The 14,702-nt window shown below is 55.0% G+C and overlaps 1 protein-coding gene across 5 annotated transcripts in view; it reads right to left on the reverse strand.

Annotated features, from left to right (window-relative positions):
* Positions 1–14,702, reverse strand: part of LOC147359751 (maestro heat-like repeat family member 5) — a 60,298-nt gene that overhangs the window by 20,801 nt on the left and 24,795 nt on the right. For 3 of the 5 annotated variants that reach the window (XM_086337557.1, XM_086337559.1, XM_086337558.1), the window contains 8 exons: positions 14,501–14,636; positions 12,847–12,942; positions 11,272–11,376; positions 9,650–9,785; positions 9,172–9,344; positions 3,810–3,965; positions 2,776–2,930; positions 1,086–2,343 (listed from right to left, as the gene is read on the reverse strand). In XM_086337557.1, the coding sequence (XP_086193683.1) occupies positions 2,190–2,343; positions 2,776–2,930; positions 3,810–3,965; positions 9,172–9,344; positions 9,650–9,785; positions 11,272–11,376; positions 12,847–12,942; positions 14,501–14,636 (1,111 nt within the window). In that variant the 3' untranslated portion in view covers positions 1,086–2,189. Of the gene's footprint in view, positions 1–1,085; positions 2,344–2,775; positions 2,931–3,809; positions 3,966–9,171; positions 9,345–9,649; positions 9,786–11,271; positions 11,377–12,846; positions 12,943–14,500; positions 14,637–14,702 lie in introns of those variants that run through there. The other 2 variants (XM_086337561.1, XM_086337560.1) reach the window with 2 other exon arrangements.

Genomic DNA, 14,702 nt, shown 5'->3' on the forward strand with positions numbered 1-14,702 from the left:
CTTATCAGGTACCTGAGAAAATGTACACAGAATGGTCTAATCTAGACATTTCTTAGTAAAATTGTTGAATTTCAAAGATAAAGAAAACAATTTCCAAAGTCTCCAGGCCAAAAGATAACTTATAAAGACAACAAAACAAAACCAAACAAAACAACTGTCGTGGGGCTTTTCAAAAACAAAGCAAGGCAACAACTGAGCAGCACTAAAAAAAATTACTTAGAGACTTCCCGGGCAGTCCAGTGGTTAAGACTCCATGCTCCCAAAGCAGGGGGCTTGGGTTCAATCCTTGCAGGAGCTAGGATCCCGCATTCTGCATGGTGTGGCCAAAAAAAAAAAACCACCAAAAAACAAAAGTTAATAAAAGAAAATGTGAACCAAGGATTTTATATTCAGCCAAGCCACCTTTCAAGTAAACAACTTTCAACATAAAAGAAGCTAGGGCTTTCTGAATCCACGAGCCTTCTTGAGGAAACTGTCAGAGCATTAACTTTGTCAAGCTAAGGGATGGCCTAGACTCTCTGGCAAAGGACTTAGGGTGTGTGTGTGTACTCTCTAGAAACCAGTGTGGGAGGAGTACAGTGCAAATTTTGACAAAGCACTGTGCAAATGAAAACACAGCTGGATGGGGATGAATAATCTCACTGGTTGTTCCACGGGCATGGCTGGGAGTTTCAGGATATCAGCAAAAATGGCTAAGCCAGACGTTAAAAAGTTAACAAGGGAGTAAGGACACTAAAGTAGGTGAGGATACAAAGGTAACAATTAGAACAAAATTACAACTCTTCCTAAATAAAAAAACAGCCAAAGATCAAAGAATACGCATCTCATGGAAGAATATGTAGCAAATAAAACACAGGCAATTACAAAATATTATGACAGAACTGAGATTTGACACGTCAGTCGTATCAATAAATGTGAATGGACTTAGCTCATCTATTAAAATAAAAAGATTTTCAACCTGATCATAGGTCAAGACGGAACTGTGTGCTGTATATACGATGACACCTAAAACAGATGAATTCTGAAAGGTTAAATGAAAGCACAGACAAATGAATACTGGGCAAATGGGGGAAAACAGGGAAGTGGGGGACGTGATTCTGGTAACAAAATGGAATTCAAGCCCTTCAGGCATTAACTGTGACAAGGCAGGGCACTTTTTACTGCTGAAAGTCACGATCCATAAAGAAGATGTAACACTTATGAATATGTATACACCAAATAACATGACAACCTTATGAAGTATTAATAAAAACCACAGGAGATGGAAGGATACATAGATAGAAGCGTATTAATAACAGGAAACTTTAACACACCACTCTCAGTACAAGACAGATCAAATAGACACAGGTTAAGTAAGGAGGTAGACCTAAGCAACAGAATCGATAAAGTAAATCTTTATAGCAAGTCCTATACCTGATAATAGAAAAAAAAAAAAAAAAAAACAACACCCTTTCAGGTGCCCATAGAATATTCACAAAAATTGTTTAAAAGATCAGTAAATTACATAAACCAGAAATATTTGATGACATTCTCTGATCACAATGCAATAAAACTAGACATTGCTAATAAAAACTAAAAGTCCCTTCCACATGAAAATTAGAAATCTTCCTGGAAAACAGGGTCCTGGGAGCTGGGAGCTGGTGAGCGTTCTCTTCTGGTGGCTTCCGATTTTTCAGGGGTTGGAAGCAAGGTCGGTGGCCGAGTGTGAGGCGGGGGCAGAGGTGCTGGGGCTGAGGGGAGGGGAGGGGTGGGGAAATGTGGTTTCTGGGCCGCCCCGAGGGCTCCGTGGAGATGCGTGGCTGGCAATTTAGGGGTGGCGGCACGCTTTCCGGCACTTGCTGCACGGGTGCAGGTGTGAAGCAGACGGAGCCAGTTGAGTTTTGCAAGCTGAGTGTGACAAAGGGGCCAAAGGGCTTGGGGTGTGCTCAAGGGGGTTCCTTTGACACCAGAAGGTAGGTTCTATGCTGGCAAGGAGGGAGGTGAGGACAGGGGAGGGGCCATGAGCAGTGAACATGGAGGTCCCGGAGGGCAGAGGCTCACTGGTCGGGGGGTGGGTACCAGATGGAGTGAGGCGGGAGGGGGTCAGGCCAGGGGACAGATGCTTGAAACCGAAGGTGGCTGAGCCGAGGCTACGACTGTGGGAGGGGGAGGCTGAGGGAGATGGGAGAGGAGGTCCCGGTGTTGAGGCATCAGGGTGAACGAAAGATGCTGGCGTCCCCAAGATCAAGCCAGTGGGAGTGAGCGAGAGGGTGTCGGCGACCAGGAGCTACAACCTCAAGGTTCCAGGAGTGACCCAGGGCAGGTGCGTGGTGGCTGGGTAAGCAGGTGGTATAGACTGAAGACCTGGGATTCAGAACTGGGATTTTAGAGATAAAGTACTGTCTCCAGGCTCAGGGGCCTGGGGACTGTGGTGCCACTGGGATGTGGGGGCAGGGTGAGGGTCCCTGGAGGAACAAGAAGGGTAGAGAGGGTTTGGTGTTAACAGGGGTCTTGCCGGAAGCAGCCAGGATCCCGGGCTCCTCTCTGCCAGGTGATGGGTGGTGGTGGCTGGGTGGGGTGTTTTATGGGGTCACCGAGAGAAGGGACGGTGTGTGGTGCCTCCCCAGGGATGGCCCCAGGAGGGGCACAGTAAATGAACAGATAAGTACTCCTTCGGGGCTTGCAGCCCTGTTCATGGGCAAGCAGGAGGGCAGGCAGGGTGCAGAAGTCCTGCCCTTTGCCTGGGGGAGGATGGACGGTGGGCACTGGGGTGGGGAGGGAAGGAGGGCTGAGCACCTGTCCAGCGGAATGGAGAAGTCCAGGAAGGCGGCCACCAGCTCGGAGGTGTGGTTCCGGGCCAGCAGGGTGATAGCCTGCAGGGCATTTTCCTTGGCTTGGGGAATGCGGACGGAGCAGAGCTGCAGGTGGATGGCCCGGCCCAGGCTGGCAACCTGTGCGGGGAGGAAGAGTATGGGGAGAGGGCTGGTCTGGGCAGGGGGCCAGACCCCACCCCGGGGAGCCTGAACGGGGAGGGAGGAGCTGCCCTGATGGGCATGGAGCCCCTTCAGGTAGAGTGCTCTCCTGAGGGGGACACACAGCCCTGCCCTGGGGGCTCTAAGAGGGAGGTCTGACGGGGGAGGCTCTTCTCTGCCCTGGACACGAGTCAGAAGGGGACCCCAGGGCTGGGGGACAAGCACCATCTGTGCAGCATTTGGGGTCATCCAAGTCTGTCCAAACATTGCCCAATTGCTGAAGGTTCAGACACACCCAGGGGCTAGAGCCTCTAGCCCGTCTTGGGGCTGGGGGGACATAGGGTGTCTGCCTTATGTTCAGATGACGTCGTGTCCTGGTCATCACTTTGGTACCTGCTGCTCTGATGTCTGGCAGGCCCCTCCCCTTCCGCTTTTGGGTTTCATTACTCATCCATTCATGCCTGGTTCCGAGAGCACCCCCCTGAGACATCAGTCATCTTCTATCTGGGAGTGCCCCCAGGGCCCTGCGTTGCTCCTCCTCATCAGTCTGGAGTCAGATCCAGAGCTCCTGGAGGGTCTGGGCTGGGCCTTCCTCCCCCCAACTCCCATCCTATCCCTGTTTCATCAGCCCATGTCTGCCCCAGACCCTGCAAACAGCCCCCAGGGCCCCGGACACCTGTGTGGGCCATTCTGTCCTGCATTCACTCACCCATCAGAGGGTGGGGCCTGGGTCTCCCCCTCAGGCCCAAGCTTGCGGATGCCGCCTGGGACCCGCGGCTCTAGCCCCTGGGTGCTGATGCTGGGTCTGCCCCCCTGCCCTCTGCCCCGTCATGGTGGACCCTCTGGGGGCCCCACTACCCTCACAGTCTCCAGCTTGGCCCCGTGCTCCTGGATGGCAGTGAGCAGCATGTCAGCGGCCGCCTGCACGCGGAAAGGGCTGGCGGAGCCCAGGCCATCGATGGCCGTCCAGATGAGGTCGGTCAGCTCTGCCATCGTGAGATGCTTCATGACCTCCTGTAGCGGTGGGAGGGAGGCACCGTCACCACGGTCCCTGGTGCTGGGCGCCCGCCTGCTTGGCTGCACTCATACCCCATCCCAATGCTCAGGCTCCCCAAGTCTCCAAGCACTGCCAGATGCCTGAGCCCCATGCCTCTGGGGCCCCAGCAAGAGCACCCATCTTGCAGTGTGCTCTCCTGCACGTCTCTCAGAGCCAGCCACAGCCCAGGGGCAGGAAGAGAGGGTGTGATGACCAGCAGAGGGGCGGGGACATGGTGCTCTTCTTCACTAGGCCTCAGGGCTGTTCTGGGGCACGCCTGACCTGGCCAGCCTTGACCTTTCTCTTCCTCTGCCCAGTCATCACCTCATCTGTTAGCCTCCGCCCAGGCAGCTACTCCCTACTCCCCTCCTCACAGAGCTTTAATCAAGAGCAACTCAACTTCAGATCTTCAAAGGACCTTCAGGGTCACCTTCACCAAGCCCCAGGCCTGGGAAGGCAGGTGAGCTGCCCTCATTCACGGCGCCCGGGAGGGCTAGGCAGGGCCAGGCTGGGTCCAGAACCCAGGGCTCCCATGCCCTAGCAGGGCTTGCCAGGGAGCCTGACTCTGCTTGCTGCCCACATTCTCCTGGGAGGGGGCGTCCAGTGGGGTGGGTGTCACCTCCTACCCCAGACCCTGAGCCGCTCTGGAGGGATGAGGGTACTCTCAGGGAATGCAAGGTCAGGGGGTGGGATCCCTGCTCCACAGCCTCAGACCACAGTCTCCAAGAGGGAGACTGCCCAGGTGGAACCTTCTGGAAAGACTTAGAGCAGTGCTGCTCAATATGGTAGCCACCAGCCATACCCAGCTGTTTAAATTTAATTACGAAAAATTCAAGGAATCCCTGGTGATCCAGTGGTTAGGACTCTGCACGTTCACCGCCTAGGGTGTAGGATTGGGAACTAATCGTACGTAGCTCAAGCTACGTGGTGAGCCCATAAAAGAAAATGAAGCAAAATTTAAAATTCAGTTCGTCAGCTGCACCAGCCACTTTTTTTTTTTTTTTACTTTGGCTGTACTCGCTTGGCTTGAGGGATCTTAGTCCCCTGACCAGGGACTGAGCCTGGGGCCCAGCAGAGAAAGCACTGTGCTCTGACCTCTGGATGTCCAGGGCACTCCCTGCACTGCTACATTTCAAGAGCTCAATCGTCACACAGGGACAGTGGCCACATGTACAGTGCAGATACAGACACTTCATCGTTCTAGAAAGTTTCCCACAGGGACAGCTCTGACTCTGAGCAACTGGTAACCAAAGGAAGACGGAATGCTGGTGGTGAAGTCATACTTGGGAAGGCTGACGGAACACTAAGGCTTGCGAAGATGGTCAGATGATAAAATGTTCCTGGGCATGTCAGAGTATTTGTTGAGATGTCTGACAGTCTGTTAGGATGTTTGCATGTACATTAGATATAAAAATATATGAATGTTAGAATATTTATTATTAACAGAATCTTACTGTTCTAAAATTTTGGTAGTGTTTGTGAGAATGTTAGTTTACCAGTTATTGATTAGGAGGTGAGGATAATTTTAATGGCATATTTGTTCAGTTCAGCTCAGTCTCTCAGTCATGTCTGACTCTTTGTGACTCCATGGACTGCAGCACACCAGGCTTCCCTGTCCATCACCAACTCCCAGAGCTTGCTCAAATTCATGTCCATCAAGTTGGTGATGCCATCCAAACATCTCATTCTCTGTTGTCCCCTTCTCCTCCTGCCCTCAATCTTTCCCAGCATCAGGGTCTTTTCTAGTGAGTCAGTTCTTTGCATCACGTGGCCAAAGTCTTGGAGCTTCAACATCAGTCCTTCCAATGAATATTCAGGACTGATTTCCTTTAGGATTGATTGGTTTGATCTTGCTGTTCAAGGGACTCTCAAAGTCTTCTCCAACACCACAGTTCAAAAGCATTAATTGTTCAGCCCTCAGCTTTCTTTAGGGACTTCCCTGGTGGCTCAGACAGTAAAGTGTCTGCCTACAATGCAGGAGACCCAGGTCCGATCCCTGGGTCAGGAAGATCCTCTGGAGAAGGAAATGGCAACCCACTCCAGTACTCTTGCCTGGAAAATCCCATGGACGGAGGAGCGTGGTAGGCTACAGGGGTGGCAAAGAGTTGGACACAACTGAGCGACTTCACTTTCACTTTCAGCTTTCTTTATGGTCCAACTCTCACATGCATACGTGACTACTGGAAAAGCCATAGCTTGGACTAGACGGACCTTTGTCGGTAAAGTAATGTCTCTGCTTCACAATATGCTGTCTAGGTTTGTCATAGCTTTTCTTCCAAGGAGCAAGCATCTTTTAATTTCATGGCTGCAGTCACCATGTGCAGTGACTTTGGAGCCCAAGAAAATGAAGTCTGTCACTGTTTCCATTGTTTCCCCATCTATTTGCCATGAAGTGATGGGACTGGATGCCATGATCTTCGTTTTCTGAATGTTGAGCTTTAAGCCAGCTTTTTCTCCTCTTTCACTTTCATCAAGAGGCTCTTTAGTTCCTCTTCACTTTCTGCCATAAGGGAGGTGTCATCTGCATATCATTATTGATATTTATCCCTGCAATCTTGATTCCAGCTTATGCTTCATCCAGTCGGGCATTTCACAAGATGTACTCTGCATATAAGTTAAATAAGAGAAGACAATATACAGCCTTGACGTACTTCTTTCCCAATTTGGAACCAGTCCATTGTTCCATGTCCGGTTCTAACTGTTGCTTCTTGACTGGCATACAGGCATACTTGTAGCTAAAAGTAACTTTTTGTGTTAGAATATTAGAGTACTATATAAATCTGGTTAGATCATTTGTTTTAAGATTGCATTTAAAATTGTTTGCTAAAATGGTAAACTTTGGTTAAAGTTCTAGTATTAGAATGTTTTTGAAGAAATTCAATCTGGAATGATGGTTAGACTCTCAGAATCCCAGAATACTACAATCTCAGGTTTGCTAAGTACTTGTGAATATTTTATTTTAGCCCAGGGCATGAAAAAATGTGAGCTGGAGGTGGCAGTGACGGTGGTTCTGTGGTTATGGTGGTGGTGTTAGTCATGGTGGTGGTGGTGGTGGTGATGGTGATGGGGATGGTGCTGCTGTTAGTGATGGTGATGGTAGTGATGGTGATGGTAGTGATGGTGGTGGTGGTGGTGATGGGGATGGGGATGGTGCTGCTGTTAGTGATGGTGGCAGTGATGGTGATGGTAGTGATGGTGGTAGTGATGGTGGTTCTGTGGTTATGGTGGTGGTGTTAGTCACGGTGGTGGTGGTGGTGGTGGTAGTGATGGTGGTGGTGATGGGGATGGGGATGGTGCTGCTGTTAGTGATGGTGATGGTAGTGATGGTGGTGGTGTTAGTGGTGGTGGTGGTGGTGGTGGTGTTAGTGGTGGTGGTGATGATGGTGGTGATGGTGATGGTAGTGATGGTGGTGGTGTTAGTGGTGGTGGTGGTGATGGTAGTGGTGATGGTGATGGTAGTGCTGGTGGTGGTGGTGTTGTTAGTGGTGGTGATGATGGTGGTGATGGTGATGGTAGTGGTGGTGGTGCTGTTAGTGATGGTGGTGTTGGTAGGGATGGTGGTGACAGGAATGCTGTTGGAGGTGGTGGTGAAGGTGGAGATGGCTCATGGTAGTGATGAAGTTATAGTGTTTATAAGACCACATGGGGAATTCAGGACAGACTTGGGACAAGAACCCAGGTCTGTTCTCCAGCCCAAACCTTCTCAGAACCATCATCCCTTGGTCAGCAGACCCTCCCATCCTCTCCCCTTTCTGTGCTCTGTCCATCACTGCTTCCTGTTCAGAAGCTGAGCTGAGTGCCCCGTCCCTGTGTGCTGGGGGCCATGCAGAGTGGGGCAGACTGCTCTTCCCAGGTCCTGAACCCTATGTTCCTAGTCACTCTGTCCACTTGAGAACCCCAGTGCTCCAGGACCCCTTAACTCCTGGGCGCCTCTGAGCTGGCCCTTGGGAACCCTCCCTCCAGCCCTGTCTCTTCCCCTAGTCCAGGTCCTCAGGTGTAAACAGAAGCCCTGCCTGGTTTCCCCATCCTGGCCCTGGACAACTGATGCACTGGCTCCAGGGCTTTAAGTTTTTCCCTGCTAAACTTTTCCGGATTGGCCTCAGTGGGCTGACAGCCACTACAGCTGCAGAGAGCACAGTTCTGGACTCAGACAGGGCTGGATTCAAAACCCACTGGGCACCTACTAGCCAGGTACTGCCCCTTCATCATTCGGTTCAACCTGACTCCACTGAATGGGTGTTTACTGAAGCCTGGTTCTACCACCAGAGCCTGTGCTGCGCCCAGGTGGGACTCCACTTCTGGCCTGGAGGTCTAATGGGGAGACTGACAGGCACACCCCATACAGGGGTCTTCATTAGTCATAGGTTCAACAGCAAGAGGGGCCACCATAGAGGAGACATCATGAACTGATCACTCCAAACATGAGGCTCTAGGAAACTCGGCCAGTCCAGCCAATGCCAGCATCCAGCCCACACCCGGGATCCCAGCCTCGCTCATCTTCAGAAAAGGCACAGTTCACACAGATATGGATGGTCCCAGAGACTCGGGATCTCACTGAGATGACGAAAGGGAGCCAGGGAGCTGCTGGACACCCCAAGCCACTGACTAAGGAGGGCCTGCAGGAGGTCAGATGACAGCCGAAGAGGGGAGACATGCTATGCCTTCAAAGGAGGAGGTTTGGCTCTCAGAGGGTGGGGAGAAACCTCGGGCAAGTGAGGAAATCGAGGCTGTATCTGCAGAGGGTCACCGAGAAGGACACTGTTCAGTGCCTCAGAGGACGCCCACCTTGGGAGCTAGCCAGCCAGCGCCGTCTATTAGGAATTCCTGGCGGCTGGAACTTCATTGGCATCACTCTGCCCATTTCACGAGGAAGACTGAGGCTCAGACAGAAGGAGCTTGTTCAAGATTGCACAGCCGTGAGAGACAGAGCTGGGACTCAAGCCTGCGCTGCTGACTCCAGCATCTATCTCCAGCCCCTCCTCCCCCAACTCCTCGTTCCCAGGAGACATGGTCCTCCAAAGCTCTAGTTAATCACCAGAGATGCAGGTGAGATCCTGGCCTCAGTTTTAATATTCACACCCTGGCCCCAGGGGGAGCCCCGGGAGAGGGTTAGTGGTAGGGGTCGGAGCAGAGCATGGCCACATCCCCCCACCCAGATCTGCCCAGGATTCTAAAGGCTTTGACCTTGATGACTTGGGAGCTGCCGGGGTGCAAGATGTGGTCCTTCAAGAGTGCCACCTCCCGGGGGCTGGGGGGAGCAGCCTCCTGGTCCCCGCTGCTCCAGAGCAGGGCTCCTTCCTTGCTGGCCTGGGGAGGCTCCTGGGGGGCTGGTGCTTGCTCCTGTGAAGCTTCTCCTCCTGGTCAGGGATGGGATGGGGCAGGGGTGAGGGTGGGCAAAGGCAGGCTTGTGGTCTAGGGCGGGACCTGCAGTGGGTGCAGTGGGGTCATCTGAAGTCAGGGTCATGCCTGGGTCCAAGTTTAGGGTGGGGAGTCAGTGGGTCTGCAGGTCAGGACAAAGCCATGACTGTGCTGACGGCTGAGGTTAGAGTCTGGGTCTGGGGGAGGTCTGGGGGGAGTTGGGTTCAGGAGTGCTGGCATGGGTTGGGCTGAGGCTGTGGCTGTGGTGGGAGCAGGTCCTCCGTGGGGACCCTCAGAGGCTCACTTCTCTGGTGCAAGAGGAGCTTGTAGAGATGGCCCAGCCCTTCCAGGCTGGAGCACTGGGTAGTCTTGTCCGGGTCCTGGCACAGAATCCCCAGCATGCCCACCAGCTGCCCAATCCGTTTGAAGTCCTCTTTGGGCTGTAGTGAGAGTGCAGAGAACCACTTATGCAGATCCTAGCAGCCACGCACTCACCCCAGCACGGCTGGCGTCGGAAAGGATCCCTTCAAACTCTATGCAGGACCGGGATTCAGGTCTGGACAAAATGTTTCTGTTTAGTTGCTCAGTTGTGTCCTACTCTTTTGCGACCCCATGGACTGGAGCCCGCCAGGCTCTTCTGTCCCTGGGATTTCCCAGGCAAGAATACAGAAGTGAGTTACCATTTCCTTCTCCAGGGGGTCTTCCTGACCCAGGGATCGAACCTGTGTCTCCTGCATTGGCAGGCAGATTCTTTACCACTGAGCCACTGGGGAAACTCCCCAGCCAAAATGTTAGGGGATGCCAAAAAAGCTCAGGACACAACAGAAAACTATCTTAATGCAATATTTATCAAAATCAAAGTGAATGCTAAAAAATCTGTCATGAAAACGTTCCAAAATTTTAAATAAAGACAGGATCTGAGCTTGCATATCCATGACCTTGCCTCACTCACCTCACCCTAATCCCAGCCCTGGTTCTAATAAAGCTTTATTCACAACAGGTGGCCAGCCCAAGGGCCAACGTTTGCTGATTTGTTTAAAACATCCCATTAAAATATTTCTCTCTCTTGCAGAGTGTTTTGGCGCCTCCACAAGTGTGCCCTAGGCAAGTGCCTGACTTGCCTCTCCCAGACCAGTCTTACGTTGCAGAAGTTGATTTTGAGTAAACGGAAGACCCTTTGAACCCCTGCAGAGGGGTCCTCCTCACCAAAGGAGTGCTGGAGCTTGCCTGGAACACTGGAAGCTTGCCTTTGGCAGAATGTGGCCGTTTCCCAGCCGCCCGCCTGCCTGTCCACCTTCATTAGAAAGGCACGCCCGTCAGGCACCAGGCCGAGGAAGTAATTTCATCTCCCTGTGAGTCTCCCTGAGGAATCGATGCTGATTTTGGCTGATAAATGCAGAACCACTCACTCCCTGAATGCGTGCTGATGTTCACTCAACCCAAGGGCGTTAGTGACAGATGGCGGTTAAGCTGTGATCCGTGAAACGATGGGGATGGTGATGGACGAGGGCAGAGGGACAGTGGCTGCTCCGCGCAGAGCTGCCTGCCCTAGTCTGGGGCAGGGCGGCACTCTCACAGTCTCCCATCTGACGCCCACTGTGTCCCTCCGAGGAGGACTCCTTTCCTCCCACTGCCCTGAGAGACAGGCTCAGGGTGGATAACCTGCCTGAGGCTTCAAGCTGTGTTGGCAAAAGCCCAGTGTCCTGGGTCAGGCATCAGGGAGCCTGGGTTCAGCCTTCAGCTGGGGCCCCCCAACCCCCAACTCCGGCTGTTTCCTTGTGTGTGAGGAGGAGGAGTGCCTGGCCAGGCCACAGGGGACTCGGGGATCCTGCCTGTCCTGGGGGCAGGGACCCCATGCGCCTTGGCAGCTTGGGGAGAAGGGCGGCTTGGCGGGTGTGGGCCTCGGGCCGGAGAGATGGTACTCACGTCTAGGTAGAAGTTGTGGCTCAGGAATTTGAGGAGGGCCATGCAGCTGTGGACAGCCCGTTGCCGCTCGTGGGCCTTCTCCGACTCCAGCCAGACGTACAGGTGCTGCAGGTGGTGGGGGAAGGGAGGGGAGCGGCCGCTGAGACCCCAGCTCCCTACAGGCCCCGCCCCCAGCCCGGACCGCACCCTAAGCCACACCCACTCAAGGCCAGGCCACACCCTCAGCTCAGGTCCCTCCCAGTCCCAGCCCCAAGCTCGGTCCGCCACTCGCCCTATCCAGCCTTCCTCCTCTCTTTTCACTGCCTCGGCTAATCCCTCTGCTCCAGGCCAGCGTTGCTACCCAAGTGAAAGTGAAAGTGAAGTCGCTCAGTCGTACCCGACTCTTTGCGACCCCATGGACAGTAGCCTGCACCAAGCTCCTCCGTCCATGGGATTTCAAGGCAAGAGTACTGGAGTGGGTTGCCATTTCCTTCTCCAGGGAATCTTCCCAACCCAGGGATCGAACCCAGGTCTCTCGCATTGTAGACAGACAATTTACCGTCTGAACCACCAAGCAAGAGGAGGTGTTAATTCTTTCTCTTGTAGCTGACACGCCCCTCCTGCTGAAAGTCTTTTGAGGCGCCAGGTTCTTAACCCGTTTCTCTGCAATGTATATCTTTCCAGAACAATGCTTTTCTGTGCACACCATAAAGGCACAGAGTTACAAAGAAATACAAACGCATACTGAGACAGGTTGAACACTTCTTAAGCCGCATTTGAGCCTCTTTGTTACGGATTGGACGATCTGACGCTGCGTGAGGATGAAGAGCTGGGAGACTCTGTGACTCGGTTGTGTCCTGTGACGTTTTCTCCTGGCCGGGCTCACACACCCCACCCTGACGTCCATCTGTGCACCCCAGGTCAGCAGTCCCTGCAGCAGTCCCCTCAGCTCCACTGGGCCCCGAGCCTGAGATGGCCTGGCCCCTGCTGACCTAACCTCACTCTGACCCACTGCCCCCACCTCTGCGCCCACCCCAGGCTCCAGCCATGCAGAACCTCCCTCCATTCCGGCCCAGTGTGCTCGCTGGGGTTGCTCAGCTTTGCTCCTGTGTGCCCTCTGCCCCGGGGCCCTCTCTGCCCCTCCTCTGCAGAGGCCTGCTGGCCCTGACCCCCACCCTCCCAGCAGAGGCAGCCTCCCCTGTCTGGGCCTCCCCTGACTCTGTTGGCTTCTCTCCCTCCTATCAGGGAAGGACTCTGGAGGGCAGTGACGGAGTGGGGGTGGTAGGCTTGGGAGACGCCCTCAAAGCAGGGAACCTGCTGCAGGGGCAGTTCTCTCAGTGGGAAGGAGGGCAGGTCCCTCCAGGGCAGGGCCACGGCCTCTTCCCTCACCAACTCGCTTTGCTGTGGCCTACCTGGCCCACTTGCCACCAGGCTGTGCTCACTGCACCTGCCCGCCCCACTTGTCCTAAACCACGGTGATCTCTAGAGACGGACAGCCCTCGTCTAGACCAGTCCCAAGCCTGGCTCAGGCCCTGCGTCCTCTGCCCCCCCCCCCCCCAACCGCCATCCCCTCCCCGCACTACCCTGCGCCCTCACCGACAGCAGGAAGTGCAGCTCCTCGGCTGTGGGGTTCTGCATGATAAAGGTCTGCAGCATCTGCTCCAGTGCCCCCGCGGTCTCCTTGTAGAGGGTCTGTGTGGGGCATGGAGCAGGTCAGGGGGCAGCTGAGCCCCAGGGCCAGAGGGATGGTTGAGGCCTCCTGGGGGCCTGTGTGTGTCAGCCTCTCGGGGCCCGCTCCCTGCACGCTCCCCAGGATGGGCTGCACACCAGCGAGCTCACATCATGCCCAGGAAGGGCCCCCTAGGACCCGCACTGGGCAGCCGTGGAGCATGGGTGGTCTGGGGCCTGCCCCAGGGCACAGGATTCTCAGTGGCCGAGAAGATTCACGAGTGTGTAATCCGCTCAAGACCTGGCCCGGAAGGCTCTCGTGTCTACTTGAATGCTCTGCCATTGCCATCTTGAAATTCTCAAAAAAGGTTTAAACAAAGGCCCCTCATTTTCATTTTGCACTGGTCCTGCAAACACAGGAGACCCTCAATCTTGGCCGCTTGGCGAGTCAGGCTTGCCCAGGGAGGGAAGGGCCACAGGGAGTATCCACTGGAGGAGAGCCCTGTGGCTCTGGCCGTCATCTCTCTGGGGGCCACTTCAGCTCGATGAGCCTACCTTTGTCACCTGAGAACTGGGCTGGAGCCAGACCCCCGTCAGGGTGGACGTGGACACAGGGTGAGAAGGAACAGGAAGCCCCAGCCCCGCGCCTGGCTCCTGGCTGCACTCGCTGAGGGTCTGGCCATGGGGTCATCACGTGGTAACCCGGGCACCCTGGACTCCCACAGGGTTGGAGTCTAGGCAGACATCCCCCTTCTGGAGAGCCACTGCAGTAGTGTCGCCCTGGGTCTAGGGGGCCCCTCACTGTCACCCACACCCAAGCTGCCTGTCTGCCGGCTCCATCCTGGACTCAGCCTGGGGAGGTGGCCTGAAGAGCCTGGTCCGGGGGCATGGGGCGGAGATCAGCCCTGCCTCTCCCTCCCGACACCTCCACTTCTCTGAGCTGGTTCCCTCCGCTCTCTGGACGGGTCACTGCTGGGAAGCTGAGCTAACGCAGATGGGGGTGGGCCTGGCGCCCGGCGGGCGCTCAGCACCGGCTGCCTGCCCTTTGCAGTGGGCGGGGCGCCTGGCGGGGCGCGGCCGCTTGAGGCTGCACGCGCCCCCCGGTGGCGGCTGCCCGCAATGGCCGGCATCTCCCCGCAGTGCGGCTTCCCTTGCACAGAACTTGAGGGTGGGCGGCCGGCCAGGGCCGTGGAGCGCACATCAGAGCTCCTTCTTGCAGCCACTAGCGCGGGCAGGACCAGACCAGCTGCAGTAGCGGCGTGGGTGACACTGAGCTGCACGCTCTCAGTGCCGGCAAGAGGCAGGGAGGCCACCCATTCTATGTACAGAGCGCTGCTTTGCCCCACACGTGGGACATCCAGGGTTTCCTTTCAGCCTCAGTGCTAAGTGGCACTAGCTCTTGGATCATCATCCCCTTTTTACAGGTGGGCTCAGAACAGTTAAAAGAAACACCCCCAGCCCTGGCCTACGGTGCGAGGCGGGTGCCTCAGCGGCCCCCTCCCAACCCTAGAGCAGTACGTGGGACTGGACATTCTTCCCCGGGGGCCCCCCTCCGGAAGGGGTGCAGGTGCCAGCCTCGCACCTGTATGTTGGGCGGCTCCAGAAAGAGGCAGGTGTGTTTCTCCAGGACCTCCAGCAGCGGCAGGGACATCACGCTGCGGAGGCTGATGGACAGAAGCCGAGATTTCTTCTCCAGGTCCAGCTGTGGCCTCAGCTTACTGTGGGGACAAGTCAGGGAGGGCGGGGGCCTCTGTAAGACAGCCAGCCGCCTCCCACGGTGGCCT

This window comes from Bos grunniens, chromosome 14 (assembly GCF_055505025.1).
Source record: "Bos grunniens cultivar Pamir isolate PY7600 chromosome 14, Bosgru_T2T1.0, whole genome shotgun sequence".
Taxonomy (NCBI): domain Eukaryota; kingdom Metazoa; phylum Chordata; class Mammalia; order Artiodactyla; family Bovidae; genus Bos; species Bos grunniens.